General features: G+C 45.4%; 1 protein-coding gene across 4 annotated transcripts in view; it reads right to left on the bottom strand.

Moving 5' to 3' along the window:
* Window positions 1-18,164, bottom strand: part of LOC143973605 (histo-blood group ABO system transferase-like) — a 299,587-nt gene that overhangs the window by 63,531 nt on the left and 217,892 nt on the right. For all 4 annotated transcript variants that reach the window (XM_077474454.1, XM_077474455.1, XM_077474457.1 and 1 more), the window contains one exon: window positions 3,059-3,094. In XM_077474454.1, the coding sequence (XP_077330580.1) occupies window positions 3,059-3,094 (36 nt within the window). The remainder of the gene's footprint in view (window positions 1-3,058; window positions 3,095-18,164) is intronic.

Raw genomic sequence — 18,164 nt, 5'->3', positions numbered from 1 at the left:
TCCCTGTTGTGCGAGGATGGGGAGAGGAGAATGAAGAGGACGACATTATCCTGGATGATGAGCAGGAGCCAGGCCACCACACCGCTTCCACTTTAGTGCAAATGGGGGCCTTCATGCTCCAGTGTTTTAATAGGGACCCCCGTATAAAAAGCATGAGGGTCAAGGACCAGTACTGGGTGGCAACGTACTTAGACCCCCGGTACAAACACAAAATGGCGGAAATGTTACCGCCGTCGCAGAGGGCTGTCAGAATGCAGCACTTCCAGGCCTTGCTTCGAGAAATGCTGCATTCTGCTTTTGCGTGCGCTGGCAGAGGAGCAATTCCCACTCCCAGAGAAGGATTTGCGGGTACCAATCCAACAGCGCCTGCAAGAAGAGGCCGGTTTGAAGATGTGTTGGTGACTTCGGATATGAGGTCATTCTTTCAGCCGACCCATCGACAGGTGTCATCCGGATCCAGCATCAGGGAACGCCTAGACCGTCAGGTGTCCGACTACATTGGGTTAACGGCCGATGTGGACGCTCTGAGGAGTGATGAACCCCTAGACTACTGGGTGGGCAGGCTTGACCTCTGGCCAGAGCTTGCCCAATTTGCAATCGAACTGTTGGCTTGCCCCTCATCCAGTGTCCTGTCCGAAAGGACGTTCAGCGCAGCAGGGGGGATTGTGACCGATAAGCGTACTCGCCTAGCTCACCACAGTGTTAACTACCTCACATTTCTAAAAATGAATGAGGCATGGATCTCGGAGGAATTCAACACATGTGATCAGTAGACCATGTATATGTCTATAAACAATTTTTGGAATCAAGCACACAGACCTTCTTAATTCATTTGGCTCACTTCCCTGACCCAAAAAAGCACACCGTACTATATGCCCCTACCCTCCTCTTTGAAGAGGTTGAGCGGTGTCATATTTCTACTGGGGCTGCTTATTATGAGGGGTTCCCACCATCCCTGTGCTGTGCTGACTTCCTCCTGGGTGTTCTTATTATGAGGGGCTCCCACCATCCCTGTGCTGTGCTGACTTCCTCCTGGGGGTTCTTATTATGAGGGGATCACACCATCCCTGTGCTGTGCTGACTTCCTCCTGGGGCTGCTTACGGTGCTGCTGTCAGCGCTGTATGTCACGGAGCTGCTGTCAGCGCTGTATGTCACGGAGCTGCTGTCAGCGCTGTATGTCACGGAGCTGCTGTCAGCGCTGTATGTCACGGAGCTGCTGTCAGCGCTGTATGTCACGGAGCTGCTGTCAGCGCTGTATGTCACGGAGCTGCTGTCAGCGCTGTATGTCACGGAGCTGCTGTCAGCGCTGTATGTCACGGAGCTGCTGTCAGCGCTGTATGTCACGGAGCTGCTGTCAGCGCTGTATGTCACGGAGCTGCTGTCAGCGCTGTATGTCACGGTGCTGCTGTCAGCGCTGTATGTCACGGAGCTGCTGTCAGCGCTGTATGTCACGGAGCTGCTGTCAGTGCTGTATGTCACGGAGCTGCTGTCAGCGCTGTATGTCACGGAGCTGCTGTCAGCGCTGTATGTCACGGAGCTGCTGTCAGCGCTGTATGTCACGGTGCTGCTGTCAGCGCTGTATGTCACGGAGCTGCTGTCAGCGCTGTATGTCACGGAGCTGCTGTCAGCGCTGTATGTCACGGAGCTGCTGTCAGCGCTGTATGTCACGGAGCTGCTGTCAGCGCTGTATGTCACGGAGCTGCTGTCAGCGCTGTATGTCACGGTGCTGATGTCAGTGCTCTGTATTACGGTGCTGCTGTCAGTGCTCTGTATCTCCTGCACCCTCTTGTTTGCCTACCCTGGTCCCTGACCTTCCCTCTCCTCCATTGCCTTCATTAGCTCCATAGTCCTGAATTGTCAGAACAATTTCCCAAATAAAAAAAAAATGCTTGTAGTTATCGATCCCAAATTCACCTCATACATGTATTATGCTATTGTCCAGGTGGTGGGACTACGTGCTACCCCCTAATAATTACCCCGTGGCCGCAAATTCGACCTAAAGGTTTGCGAAATTCGCCTCCCATTGAAGTCAATGGAGCCCGCGGCGAACGGTCGTTTTCGCGAACGTTTGTGTCCGTTCGCGTTTCGCGTTCGCGAAACGTCCCGTCGGAAGTTCGTCCATCACTACTGTTGACTGCCTTCCTCTTGTTTAATATCAGTAGGGAGCACCCCCAGGCAAGCAGGGTGTCATCTAGCTGGATGTACCAGTTCAGCGTGAGCTACTGAGCTCTGTAAACAGACATTTTATAACAAATCAGTTAAAATCAGCCTGCTAAAATGTAAAAAGATCCACCTGCTGCATGCAATATTTTATATGTAGCCGATTTTAATTCTTAAAGAGGAATTCCACCCATTCACACAAAAAGTGTAGCTGCTGACTATTAATAATCAGACACTCACCTGTCTCACAGTCCAGCGATGTGGGCATACGAATCCCCGCTCCTCTCCCCCTCCTCTCTCACTGGGATTCTTACTTTGGGCGCCCCGGCTGCGGCTTCACAGTCAGCACACACTGCGCATGCTCGAGCCGCGCTGCATGCTGTGATTGGCCGGGCAATCTTCTGGGACTTGTAATGTGTCCCAAAAGTTTGCAGGGGGTAGGGGGAGAGGTGATCTTCCTTCTGGTGCTGCGACGCCAGGGAAGAAAGTGGGAGCTGGGTGCCTGTAAAAACAGGGTAGCTGCCCCCCCCCCAAAAAAATGACATGCCAAATGTGGCATGTCAGGGGGTCACCAGCACTTAAAGCAGAAGTTCCATTTTGGGTGGAACGCCACTTTAAAAAATTATCTATTTTTTTAACTATATTCTTTGTCCTAATCACAAATAGAAGCAATTAATAATAATCAAAAAAAAAAAAACCCATGCATTCCCCTTAACAGTCTTGTGACTGATTTCCAATGATAATTATGAGAAAGGGAGAGAGATTAAAATGAAAGAAAAGGAAAGAAGAAAAGAAAAAAAAAAAAAAGAAATTAGAAATAAAGGAAAAGGACAGACTAAAAAATCTGGTACACATGCTACTGTAAGCCATGCTGTATAACTAATAAAACAAACTCACGGTGGTTTAAAGATCTGTGGCTTGTCATACAACATTCTGTAAAAAAACAAAAAATTATTATTATTATACAGGATTTATATAGCGCCAACAGTTTATGTAGTGCTTTACAATGTGAAGGTAGACAGTAGAAATACAATACACTTTAATACAGTAGGAATCAGAGGGCCCTGCTCGATAGAGCTTACAATCCAAGAGATATAATAGTTCAATGTTGTGTTCAAATGTTAGAGCTGTGTTTAAATAAAACATGAATAAGGTCTCACGCGCATGGACGGTTTGAGCCTTAAAGAGGAAGTAAACCCTGATGGGTGTTACTTCCTCTTTGTTTTCCTGCAGAGGTAAAGCATAATGGGCTACTATGCATCACATAGTAGCCCATTATGTGACACTTACCTGCAGGAGAAGCACGCGATGTCCCTGCCTTCCTTGCTAGTAGCGAGCGTACATTCTTCACCCCTCTTCCTTATGGGGCAGTGAACTCTGGCTCTGTGACTGTCCGGAGTCTCGTGACGTTGCGTGACATCGCTCCCGCCCTTGCGCGCGGGAGCCGCCTTTAACGGCATGACCCGAGCTAGAAATGGCACAGCATGCCCTTTCTAACTCTGATGCATGCGCAGAAGAAATCACCGTACGGTGATTTGCAAATATCTCCTAGACCGTGCAGGTCTGGGAGATATTTCAGGTACCTACAGGTAAGTCTTAACCTAGGCTTAGCTGTAGGTTAAAGTAGTTGTAGAGGGTTTACAACCACTTTAAAATATGCTCTGGCATAAAATCCCAGTTTTTGTCCTTACCCAGTCAGCTGCTGGTGATGTGTACAGCTGGCTTCAGAAGTGAATGGCTGTATGTGCCCATACACATGTATACGCTGATAGTATTTTGCATTGTTGTAAACAAAATCGTATGCACGTATGACCTATTCCATGAACGCAGATTTTCCACTGTACACACTACCTGTAGGTCTCCTGGAAGTGATAAACATCAGGATTTTACGCTAAAGCATATTTTCTTGTCAATTTTGTTTGAGTTTTTGATAATTAACAAACATAGGTACAATTGATGGTAGCAGTAGTAAAGATCACATACAAGTAAACAGTATTGAACTTAAGTTCCAATATTATTTTAAAATATTTTAACTTAACCAATGTAGGTGAAGATCTAACATCTCACAAAAAATATGTTTTATATTGAAAATGAAAGATTAAAACCCAGATAGAAAATGTAAATATAATATGATCACTAGAGATAAAGAGAAAGAGAAATGTCTTGATCATTAACTCGTGTATATATATATATATATATATCGCTTTAATTATTAAAAAATGGATTTGTGTATAATAAATATGCTTGTGCTTATTCGTTGGAACTATATAGCTTTTGTATAATGAAGTTAAAGCAGAGATCCTGCCATTTTTTTTTTTTAAGTCAGCAGCTACAAATACTGCAGCTGCTGACTTTTAAAATATGTACACTTAAATGTCCAGGGCGCCCGCGATGTCGGCACCCAAAGCCAATCTGTCCCTCGGCTCTCGGGTGAAGGCGCCGCCATCTTCGGTAAGGGAATCAGGAAGTGAAGCCTTGCAGCTTCACAGCCTGGTTCCCTACTGTGCATGTGCGAGTCTCGACTTGAACCCGATTGAACATCTCTGAGATCTGAAAACGGCTGTGCACTGATGGTCCTCATGCAACCTGAGAAGTCCTGCAAAGAAGAATGGGAGATGCACGATCCCACTGATCCCTGCTGTTTCCTGGGACCTGTGTGTCACCCAGAAGACAGCGGGGGTGGGGGGGAACGGAGGAGGCATTGGACATGGGAGAAGTTGCCCAAAAATAGGTGTGCTAAGCTTGTAGCATCATACTCAAAAAGACTTGAGGCTGTAAATGGTACCAAAGGTGCTTCAAAAAAGTACTGAACAAAGGCTGTGAATACTTATGTATATGTGACTATTTTGTTTGTTTTTTATTTTTAATAAATTTGCAAAGATTATTGATCTCTCTCTCTCTCTCTAATATATATATATATATATATATATATATATATATATATATACAGTCCCTGACAAAAGTCTTGTTGCTTCTCTATTTTGTAGAAACTCCTGCTATTAACCTGACTTTTAATTAATCAATTGGTGTTAGAAATAGCTCACATGAAAAGCTAAAGCCCTCCCAAATGATGTTTAATGCACTAAAATAAATTAGTTTCACTAAAAAAAGATTTATCATTTAATCAAGACAGACAGGTCAAATTTTGGCAAGACAAAAGTTTTGTCGCCTATACAGAAATTGAACAACTTTACTGAAAATCCAAAAATATGTCAGCAAAGTAGTGGTGCTGTGAGATCCAAATTTAATATCTTGTATGACTTCCATGAGCTTGAAAGACAGCATCCATGCAGTTTGGCAAGGATTCATACAATTTATTGATGAAGTCATCAGGAATAGCAAAGAAAACAGTCTTGCATGCCTCCCAGAGTTCATCAATATTCTTTGGTTTTCGTCTCCCATGCTTCATCTTTCATCCTACACCACATATGCTCAATGATGTTCATGTCTGGTGATTGGGCTGGCCAATCCTGGAGAATTTTGATCTTCTTTGCCTTAAGGAACTTTGATGTGGAGATGAAAATATGCGATGGAGCACCATGCTGCTGCAAAATTTGGCCTTTTTTATGGTTGGGAATATAAGAGGTAGCTAAGATTTCTTGGTATTTTAGACTATTGATGTTGCCTTCCACCCTGCAGATCTCTCGCACACCCCAATACTGGATGTAACCCCAGACCACGATTTTGCCTCCACCAAACCTCACTGTTTTCTGGGTAAATCTCAGCGCTATGCGGGTTCCAGTAGGTCTCCTGCAATATTTGTGGCGACTGTGGTGTAAACAGAAGATTCATCTGAAAAATCCACCTTCTGCCACTTTTCCAGAGTCCATCCTTTTAGCAGGCTGTGGCCCTTGGCAAATGCCACACGGTTTTTCAATTGTCTTTTGTTTAGTGCTGGCTTATGGGCACTGATTCGACCATGGAGGCCATTTTGAGACAGAATCCGAGAAACTGTTCTGGTTGACATAGGGACTTCAGGTGACCAGGTCTCGTGGAGCTCTGCTGCAGTGGAAAATGGGCTGGCCTTGGATTTTCGAGCCAACAAACGGTCCTCTTGAGCAGTTGTCTTGCGGGGTCGGCCTGACCTGGCCTTGTCCAAAAGGTCTCCAGTCTCTTCAAATCTTTTTTTTATCCTCTGAACTTGACGCTGAAACAAATTGAAGGTGTCTGCCACATCAGCAGTGGATCTGGTCTTCAGCCTCTTGATAATCAACACTTTAGTCTCCGGGTGAATCCTAGGCATGTTTGCAGAGGTCTAGTTGCAGTGGAGAAGGTCTAATGTACTGGTGTTCTTTTTATACAAACCTGAGACCTAATTGATCCATTATTAGTCACAGGTGAAGCTCATATAACAAGGCGACAACACTTATGTCTTGCCAAAAATTGACTCAATTCAAGCTGTGAATATTAGAATACTTTTTATCAGTTTCGTTTTGCACTGAAACATTATTACAAAAGCTGTTGGGATTAAAATGACCCATTTCTTGTAACAAAATCTTGATTAGAAATATATTTTAGCAGCATTTCAGGTCAATTTGTACACAAGCGACAAGACTTTTGTCAGGGTATATATATATATATATATATGACCAGGGCCATGGAGTCAGCCGGAACCCAGAACCACGTGACTTCGGCACCTTAAGTACCCTTTCCCAGATTATACAGTGAGACAAACGCGCCCTCTGATTGGCTCTGAGATAAAGATTGGTACTTAATGTGTCCAACCAGACTGCGTTCTATTGCCTCCCACAGGTGTTAAACCCCACCTATGACCAGGCAGAACTTCTATACAGCCCAGCCAAACTGATGGCAAAGTACAATTTAACACAATTAACCCCAAAACTAGTGAGTTTTGGGCAAAAACTAAATTTAAACACATAGCGCGTACTCATTAGGAGTACCGGCGCTAAATATATATAGATAGATAGATAGATAGACATATTTATAAACATACATACATACACTTCCTATGCTAGATTGCCCCAACTCCAATGGATAAAGGAGCACAGAGGTTACTTTGGACCGCAGCATTGTAAACCTGAGGGTGGGGGGGTTAGATGTATTTGCAATCTTAGATATACTTAACAAATTTAAGCCAAACTCCAGCTAATAATTAATAAGCCATTATAGCAACTGTTTTTTTTCCTTTTGGGATAAAAGTTTTTCATGAATAAAAGCTGATTATTGTAAGCACCCCGCCAGTGTTAAATGGGTTGTCTCATTCCTGTAACTAATACATGTGCAAGAGAGCCTGTTCTTTAGAAAAACAACAAACTTACTGGTCAGATCATCAGGTAAAAATAGAAGAACAAAAGACTAAAAGAAGAAAAATCATTTGGCCACCATTTGGGAAGCTGCAAAAGAGAATGTTTGTTTTTGGGTTTAAAACTGCTTTAAGAATGTTTTAAAAATACAAAAAATTTTATACATATATCAGCAAGACCCTAACACATCAAAAACAATTTTAAACATAATGTTCCCAAAATTATACTTACAAAGGCATCTATCTTGAAATATAGACATTAAAAACAGTAAAAGTCGGTGAGTCATTTGTGACTCCCTCAAATTTTATACCAGCTAGTCTACTTGTAATAACATTATATGATACTTGGCAAGAAAAAGTCAAGCCCTAGGATGCATTATACAATTACACAAGAGTAAAGGGTGGGGCACTTAGCTGTATTGTTAGAAAAGTCTTAGAAAATCGTGTAAAGTTTCTTTGGATTGAACTTTGGGAATGTTTTCTTACTCACAATGTATTGTATCATTGTTTGTTACATCTCTAGTGGATATAAGATCTGGGCCTCGTCCACACCGTTGAACAATTCTGTCCATGCTCAAATTGTATATATGTTTCTGTAAATGTATTTTGATAACATGCCGTAGAATTAATGTGGTATTAAACCCAACAACAAACATTTAGTAATAGTGAACTTGGTGCTTGCACACAACAAAGGTTGTGATATTAGTACACAATCCATCAAAGGTTTAGGAAAATCCTGTCTACTGTGATGGATGAAAGTCAAACAACTGATCCAGAATCTTAACCACCAGAAGATTTCACCCCTTTTATGACCAGGGCATTTTTTGCTATTCAGCACTGTGTTACTTTAACCACTTGCCGACCGCCGCACGACGATATACGTCGGCAGAATGGCACGGGCAGGCATATGGGCGTATATATAAGTCCCTGCCTGCCCGCGGGTGGGGGGCCCGATCGGGCCCCCCCCCGGTGCCTGCGGCGGTCGGCATTCCTTCGAGAGCGATCCGGGATGAGGGGGCGGCCATTCATTCATGGCCACCCCCTCGCGATCGCTCTCGACGAATGGAAATCCTCCGTGACATCACTTCCTCTCCTGTAATGTAAACACAGGAGAGGAAGTGATGTATTCTCTCCTCCGTGTCGGTATTTTTCGTTCCGGCACCGAGGAGAGAGCATCGGTGAGTTGCACCAACACACCACACATACAGTAGAACATGCCAGGCACACTCACACCCCCCCTTTACCCCCCGATCACCCCCCCAATTACCCCTGCCCCCCCCAGTCACAGTGACACCAATTGCTCTTTTTTTTTTTTTTTTGCATTGGTGTCATTTGTGACTGTAATAACTGTTAGGGCAGTTAGGGTTAGCCCCCTTTAGTTCTAAGGTACCCCCCTAACCCCCCCCAATAAAGGTTTAACCCCGTGATCACCCCCCGTCGCCAGTGTCACTAAGGCTGGGTTCACATTGCAGCGGTTTGAGAACGGATGTGATTCGCACCGCACTGCAGTGCAAATCACATCCGATCTCTGTGCGATTCGAGTTCAGCTATACAGATAGTATGGCTGAATTCGTGTCGCACCCGCCGCACCCGCCGCAAACTCGCACGGGACCCTTTTTTTGGTCCGCAGCAGAATCGGATCGCATGGGTGTTCACACATTAGTGTCACAGGTGACGCTAGTTAGGCAGGTAGGTATTTAGGTTCGCCGCAACTTTTTATAGCGCCAGGGACCCCCATATACTACCGCATAAAGCCCCCTGATTGCCCCCTAGTTAACCCTTTCACCAGTGATCACCATATAACTGTTACAGGTGACGCTGGTTGGTTAGTTATTTTTTTATAGTTTCAGGGCACCCGTCATTTATTACCTAATAAAGGTTTAACCCCCTGATCACCCGGCGGGTGTCATTTGTGACTGTAATAACTGTTAGGGCAGTTAGGGTTAGCCCCCTTTAGTTCTAAGGTACCCCCCTAACCCCCCCAATAAAGGTTTAACCCCGTGATCACCCCCCGTCGCCGGTTTATGAGAACGGATGTGATTCGCACCGCACTGCAGTGCAAATCACATCCGATCTCTGTGCGATTCGAGTTCAGCCATACAGATAGTATGGCTGAATTCGTGTCGCACCCGCCGCAAACTCGCACGGGACCCTTTTTTTGGTCCGCAGCAGAATCGGATCGCATGGGTGTTCACACCATGCGATCCGAGTTTGCAGATCGCACTGCGATATGCGAACTGATCTGGGGGTGTCATTAAGATTTCACTGACACTCCCAGCAGTTCGCATAGGGCAGTGTGAACTGCCGCTGGGAGGCATGTGATGCGGGAACCCGCCGCGCATTCGTGGCGTTCCCACATCGCTCCAGTGTGAACCCAGCCTAATAAGCGATCGTTTTTCTGATCACTGTATTAGTGTCACAGGTGACGCTAGTTAGGCAGGTAGGTATTTAGGTTCGCCGCAGCTTTTTATAGCGCCAGGGACCCCCATATACTACCGCATAAAGCCCCCTGATTGCCCCCTAGTTAACCCTTTCACCAGTGATCACCATATAACTGTTACAGGTGACGCTGGTTGGTTAGTTATTTTTTTTATAGTTTCAGGGCACCCGCCATTTATTACCTAGTCTCACTAGTGTACCCCTAAATTTAGGGGTGTCTACTTTCCAAAATGGGGTCATTTGGGGGGGGGTTTGTGCCATCTTGGCATTTTATGGCCTTCAAAACTGTAACGCCCTTAGAAAGCCTGAAGGCGGTGCTTGGATTTCGGGGCCCCGTACGCGGCTAGGCTCCCAAAAAGTCCCACATATGTGGTATCCCCGTACTCAGGAGAAGCAGCAGAATTTATTTTGGGGTGTCATTTCACATATGCCCATGGCATGCGTGAGCAATATATCATTTAGTGACAACTTTGTGAAAAAAAAAAAAAGTTTGTAATTTTCCCGCAACTTGTGGCAAAATATAAAATATTCCATGGACTCAACATGCCTCTCAGCAAATAGCTTGGGGTGTCTACTTTCTAAAATGGGGTCATTTGTGGGGGTTTTGTGCCATCTTGGCATTTTATGGCCTTCAAAACTGTAATAGGTAGTGAGAAGTGAACTCAAAAATGTACGCCCTTAGAAAGCCTGAAGGCGGTGCTTGGTTTTCGGGGCCCCGTACGCGGCTAGGCTCCCAAAAAGTCCCACATATGTGGTATCCCCGTACTCAGGAGAAGCAGCAGAATTTATTTTGGGGTGTCATTTCACATATGCCCATGGCATGCATGAGCAATATATCATTTAGTGACAACTTTGTGAAAAAAAAAAAAAAAAAAAGTTTGTAATTTTCCCGCAACTTGTGGCAAAATATAAAATATTCCATGAACTCAACATGCCTCTCAGTAAATAGCTTGGGGTGTCTACTTTCTAAAATGGGGTCATTTGTGGGGGTTTTGTGCCATCTTGGCATTTTATGGCCTTCAAAACTGTAATAGGTAGCGAGAAGTGAACTCAAAAATTTACGCCCTTAGAAAGCCTGAAGGCGGTGCTTGGTTTTCGGGGCCCCGTACGCGGCTAGGCTCCCAAAAAGTCCCACATATGTGGTATCCTCGTACTCAGGAGAAGCAGCAGAATTTATTTTGGGGTGTCATTTCACATATGCCCATAGCATGTGTGAGCAATATATCATTTAGTGACAACTTTGTGTAAAAAAAAAAAAAAAATTTTTTTTTTGTCATTATTCAATCGCTTGAGGCAAAAAAATAAAATATTCAATGGGCTCAACATGCCTCTTATCAATTTCCTTAGGGGGTCTACTTTCCAAAATGGGGTCATTTGGGGGGGTTTTGTACTGCCCTGCCATTTTAGCACCTCAAGAAATGAGATAGGCAGTCGTAAACTAAAAGCTGCGTAAATTCCAGAAAACGTACCTTAGTTTGTAGATGTGACAACTTTTGCGCAAACCAATAAATATACAATTATTGACTTTTTTTTTACCAAAGACATGTGGCTGAATACATTTTGGCCTAAATGTATGACTAAAATTGAGTTTATTGGATTTTTCTAATAACAAAAAGTAGAAAATATCATTTTTTTTCAAAATTTGCGGTCTTTTTACGTTTATATCGCAAAAAATAAAAATCGCAGAGGCAATCAAATACCATCAAAAGAAAGCTCTATTTGTGGGAAGAAAAGGACGCAAATTTTGTTTGGGTACAACATTGCATGACCGCGCAATTACCAGTTAAAGCAGCGCAGTGCCAAAGTGTAAAAAGACCTCTGGTCATTTACCAGCAAAATGGTCCGGTCTGAAAGTGGTTAACTGGCAATTGCATGGTCATAGAACACCGTACAACAAATGACATTTTTATCATTTTTTTCCAACCAAAATAGAGCTTTCTTTTGGTGGTATTTAATCAGAGGTGGCTCTAGGCTTTGTGAGGCTTTAGGCAAATCTGAGACATGAGGCCCCATTCACATTCATAATGGGAAAATAATTCAAGCGATACAAATTAACTGTATAAATTGGATATATTAAGAGTTTTAAATTCTATGAACTGAATTCATCGTGTATAGAATTTTCTCTAACCAATTCTTCTTTAACCACTTAAGGACTGCCTCACGCTGATATACGTCGGCAGAATGGCACGGCTGGGCACAATCACATACCGGTACATGACTCTTTAAGTGGCCAGCCATGGGTCGGGAGCGCGCCGTCCTGTGCTCCCGGTCCTGTGACCAGCAGACCCAATCGCTGCTGGTGTCCCGCAATTGGGTCACAGAGCTGAAGAACGAGGAGAGGTCTGTGTAAACAAACCTCTCCCCATGCTTCCCTAAGTGGCTGTCACCGATCGTCTCTTCCCTTTTATAGGGAAGGACGATCAGTGACGTCACAAGCCAGGCCATACAATAAAAAAAAAACCCATCATGTCATACATAACACCTACACTGCCCCTAGTGGTTAACTCCTTCCCTGCCAGTGTCCTTTACACAGGAATCAGTGCATTTAAATAGCACTGATCGCTGTATAAATGACAATGGTCCCAAAAATGTGTCAAAAATGTCCAATGTGTCCGCCATAATGTCGCAGTCACAATAAAAATCGCTGATCGCCGCCATTACTAGTAAAATAAAAAAAAAATGCTATAAAACTATCCCCTATTTTGTAAACGCTATAGCTTTTGCGCAAACCAATCAATAATCGCTAATTGTGATTTTTTTTTTACCAAAAATATGTAGAAAAATACGTATCAGCCTAAACTGAGGAAAAAAATGTTTTTTTATATTTTTTTGGGGGATATTTATTATAGCAAAAAGTTAAAAATATTGAATTTTTTTCAAAAATGTCGCTCTATTTTTGTTTATAGCACAAAAAATAAAAACCGCAGAGGTGATCAAATACCACCAAAAGAAAGCTCTATTCGTGGAAAAAAAAGGACGCCAATTTTGTTTGGGAGCCACGTCGCATGACTGAGCAATTGCAAGTTAAAGCGATGCAGTGCCGAATCACAAAAAGGGGCCTGGTCCTTTGGCTGCAAATTGGTCCGGGGGCTTAAGAGATTAATCAAATATATATTACATGCATATTTATCCATTTACATGATGGTCAGGTTAATATAACCCAGCCAGCACAGAGTTCCCCCATATATCAGAGTCTGCAGGATTCCCCCTTACAGTGCAAGGGAACTCTGATATAAAGTGGAATGCTGTAGACCTTGGTGTAAAGGGGAACTCTAACGTAAGGGACAAGGGAGCTTTGGTGACCAAAGATTACCTTTATATCAGAGTTCACTGCATTCCCCTTTACATCACAGAGTTCCAACTTGAATTTAAAATGGAAACTCTAATGTGAAGGGAGCTCTGGAGCACCTTCTGCAGAGTGAGAGAGTCACAGACATGATACAGGAGATGGTTCAGAGACTGAAGACATGATACAGGAGATGGTCAGAGACGGCAAACATGATACAGGAGATGGTCAGAGACAGCAGACATGATACAGAAGATGGTCAGAGACTGCAGACATGATACAGGAGATGGTCAGAGACGGCAGACATGATACAGGAGATGGTCAGACACTGCAGACATGATACAGAAGATGGTCAGAGACGGCAGACATGATACAGGAGATGTTCAGAGACTGCAGACATGGTACAAGAGATGGTCAGAGACTGCAGACATGGTACAAGAGATGGTCAGAGACTGCAGACATGGTACAAGAGATGGTCAGAGGCTGCAGATGTGATACAGGAGATGGTCAGAGATGGCAGACATGATACAGGAATCAGAGACTGCAGACATGATACAGGAGATGGTCAGAGACTGCAGACATGATACAGGAGATGGTCAGAGACTGCAGACATGATACAGGAGATAAGAGATTACAGACATGATAAAGGAGATGATCAGAGATTATAGACATGATACAGGAGATGATCAGAGACTACAGACATGGTACAAAAGATGGGCAGAGACTGCAGACATGATACAAGAGATGGTCAGAGACTGCAGACATGATAAAAGAGATGGTCAGAGACTGCAGACATGGTACAAGAGATGGTCAGAGACTGCAGACATGATACAAGAGATGGTCAGAGACTGTGCTGACATACTACAGGAGATGATCAGAGACTGCAGACATAGTACAGGAGTTTACCAGAGACTGCAGACATAGTACAGATGATCAGAGACTGCAGACATGATACAGGAGATGATCAGAGACTGCAGACATGATACAGGAGATGGTCAGAGACTGTGCAGACATGATACAGGAGATGGCCATAGTACAGGAGATGATCAGAGACTGCAGGCATGATACAGGAGATGATCAGAGACTGCAGAGATAATACAAGAAATGGTCAGAGGCTGCAGACATGATACAAGAGATCTGTGGCGGCTGGTGCTCACAATTCTTGGGGAGGGGGGTTCAAACAAACTGAAAAATTCTAAAAACATCAATTGCAGCCATTGCAGTACAATGCTGGGCATTGTTTGTTATTCTTTCATATTTTTGGTTTTTTAAAAGTTAGCGCACACACCCCCCTTTTAATTCATCAAATGCAGCTACTGTGCCATCAAATGCAGCTACTGTGCCATCAAATGCAGCCACTGTGCCATCAATTGCAGCCACCGTTCCATCAAGTGCAGCCACGGTGTGCCTTAAATGCAGCCACTGTGCCCATCAAATGCAGCCACTGTTCCATCAAGTGCAGCCACTGTGCCCATCAAATGGATGCCATCCCCTTGTGTTGTGTTTGTGTTAGGGGGGCTTTGGGAGGGGGTGTATTTTCATATCTAAGCCCCCTTGTAGCACAAGTCCTAAAGTGCCCCCTAGCACACAGTGGTGTCACTAGGGTTGGTGTCAGCTGGTGCTGTAGAACATGGTGTCATGGGATTGAGTGGGGGGGACTAGAGCTGGAATGGGATTGGGGAATGGATGGAGCCAGAATGGGATTGGGGGATGGATAGAGCTGGGATGGGATTGGGGTGGTAGATGGAGCCAGATGGGATCGGGGGGATGGTGGGAACCAGGATGGGATCGGGGGGATGGAGGGAGCCGGGATGGGATCGGGGTGGAGGGAGCCATGATGGGATTGGGGGGATGGGTGGAGCTGGGATTGGATCGGGGGATGAATGGAGCCAGGGTGGGATTGGGGTGGGGTGGATGGATGGAGCTGGGATAGGATTGGGGTGGGGTGGATGGAGCCGGGATGGTATTGGGGTGGGGTGGATGGAGCTGGGATGGTATTGGGGGATGGATGGAGCTGGGATTGGATCATGGTGATGGATGGAGCCGGGATGGGATTGGAGTAGGGTGGATGGAGCCGGGATGGTATGGGGATGGATGGAGCTGGTGTGGGATCTGGTGGATGGATGGAGCCGGGGTGGGGTGGATGGAGCTGGGATGGTATGGGGGATGGATGGAGCTGGGATTGGATGAGGGGGGTGGAGCTGGGATGGTATGGGGGATGGATGGAGCTGGGATGGGATTGGGGTGGGATGGATGGAGATGGGATTGGGGTGGGATGGATGGAGCCGGAATGGTATGGGGGGATGGATGGATATCCTCTCCCCCAAATCACTCCAAGTAAACTCTTGCTTGTCCCCCCTCCCTCACCCTCTTCCTCATGCCCTCCTCCCCTCCAATACTCACTTTTAGATTACACAGACCAAGCAGCGTGCCTCTCGGTACAGTTGCATGACTTGTTCCCTCCTCCTCCTCTGTGCACAGGAAAACATCACAGCACAGGAGGAGGAGGGGCGGGTTCAGTTCGCTCTGCACTGTGTGTGCCAGGCAGCTGGGGAGAGATGCCGCTCAGCTGCAATGCACAGTGGAGTGGAGCTTGCGGGAACGGAGGCACCCGCAAAAGCTGCGAGCATTGCAGGAATCTGATTCCCCCGGGACTCCGGGTCGAGAATGCAGGGCAGTCCCGGCAAATCATTGTGGTTGCGGTATGGTAAAATTAGGCAGCCGCGCTCGTGAGGCCCCTATGGGGGGCGAGGCCTAAGGCAGACGCCTAATTTGCCTAATTAGAGAGCCGCCTCTGCTGAACAAAATAGGAAATAAAGGATGTGCCATCTTACCAGTGTAGCAAGGTCCCAAGGCCCCTGGGGCCTGATGGTGACCTCCAGAGTTAAGGACAGCTGACATCCTTCTATGTAGAGTGGGTTACAAGGTATGGTGGGTGTAGTGCAATGTAGATTCATGGGCGCCAGTCACTTCTTGAATGCAAAGAGATTTATTTTCTCTTGAACAGAACTGTGGGAGAGAGAGTTAGGGCCAGGACCTCCTTTAGTAGTTGCAATGTTAATTAGCAGACTCCAAGACTTCTATAGATAGACAGCCATGCAAGGAAAGGCATCCGGCCGAACAATATGTCTGCATGCGTAGACATTCTGTCTCCTATGGCAAGGATCTTAAAAAGTTTCTAACAAAGGTTGCAATGAAAATGTTCACTTCCTCAACAATCTCCTTTTTAGATCTTCACTCAACCAAGCTCCCAGTCTAACACCTTGACTTGCTGATCCACTGCCACTGGATCTCCTGAGCTCTTTCAATCTTCTCACTGAGTATCTTCCTCAAGCATCACCCTCAGGTCCCTGCAGGGTCCCTAGCTTGGCACTCACTCAAGAATCACCCCACTGGCCTGCATGGTCCCTGGCTTGGCACACAAGGCTGCTCTGCAAGCATCTCCTCCGCTGGCTGGGTCCCTGGCTTGACAACGGCCAAAGTTTTCCAATTCTTCACTGTCCCCGGTTGGTGAGAATACTGCTCTGGTACTTGCTTCAGCTACTCACTGTGGTCCCTTATAATAAGGCGGATGGTCCCTTAGTGGTGGCAACTTCCCCTCTACCTCCGTCTATGACAGGTTCTCCAGCCACCAGAACCATTACTTTTTGTTGGACTGCAAGCTGCAGTCCCAACCTGCGCTGCTCTCTTGCTTCTGGATAGGCCCTCAGACAGCCTAGCGGCCAGATGCCCCTGGGATAGGCCTCAGGCTCTGGCATAGCAGCCTAGGGTAATACAACACACTTCCACCCAGACAGCCGTCCAGGTGGCACAGAACCCTGGTCACCTGACCTCACCCAAATAAATAGGCTCTCCCAGCAGGCCAAGGGACCCAAGAAGATCATTGCCCATTGGCCGATTACCCCATCTATTCCTAATCTGTCTTGCAATGCCCTTGTCTTATCTACTGCCACCAGATACCTATCTAGTGACAGAAGAGAGAAATGCAGCAATTCCAGAATTAGGGTGGAATCAAATGATCTATAAATTTAGCCAAGTCAACTATACCTGGCAGGTAATTTTACTAGCAACCCTGCCTAAACATCAGGGTGCTACATCCTCCCCCTGCCTACAAAACTATGTCTCAGAGTTTGCAGAAAATTAATTTGAGCTCTCAAACCTGAGAGCGAATGTTCTGGCAAAAACTGGGATGGGTGGAGAAACAGGAAAGGAATAATAGTAATAACAAGTAATGCACATAGCATACCACATGAAATAAACATGTACATACACATACATGAGTAAAGGCTAGTTCACACAGGGTAGATAAATATCAGGCAGTATATATACAACTTAAAGCGGTAGTAAACCCGCACATTTTTTTTTTTAAACCTGCAAAGCAAAAGGCATAATGAGCTAGTATGCACAGCATACTAGCTCATTATGAAATACTTACCTTAGAACGAGGCCCCGACATCTGGCCCGATCCACGCAGAGGGAGCTGACATGCTCCCTCTGCGTTTCTTCCGGGTATCGCGGCTCCGGCGCTATGAGTGGCCGGAGCCGCGATATCGTCACTCCCGCGCGTGCGCGCGGGAGATTTCATTTCCGGCCGGCCGGCCACTGCCGGATTTTCAGGCCGAGAATCCCCTTGTGCGCATGCGCCGCTGCAGTCAGCGGCGCATACCGAGGGGAATATCTCCTAAACCGTACAGGTTTAGGAGATATTTTTTTTACCTACAGGTAAGCCTTATTATAGGCTTTCCTGTAGGTAAAAGTTAAAAAATCGAGTATACAACCACTTTAACGTGTGGTGTACCACCCAATTGGTTAAGGGACAAAAATATCAACAATAGCCTTATATCCTATCTAATATATACAGTAACTATCTAATATATACAGTAATAAAGAGTATGAATATTTGGAATTATTATCCATATCGGGTCACTGTCTCTCCTTGTTCAAGGAAGACGCAATGGTGAAGGAACACCTGAAAGAGTAAAATAAGCAGCAGTGCAAATGCATCCTATCCCTAT

This window comes from Lithobates pipiens, unplaced genomic scaffold (assembly GCF_037356315.1).
Source record: "Lithobates pipiens isolate NorthernLeopardFrog02 unplaced genomic scaffold, aLitPip1_a1.2 Scaffold_85, whole genome shotgun sequence".
Taxonomy (NCBI): domain Eukaryota; kingdom Metazoa; phylum Chordata; class Amphibia; order Anura; family Ranidae; genus Lithobates; species Lithobates pipiens.
The sequence above is the reverse complement of the archived record's forward strand: the minus strand, read 5'-3'. Positions and strand labels throughout refer to the sequence as shown.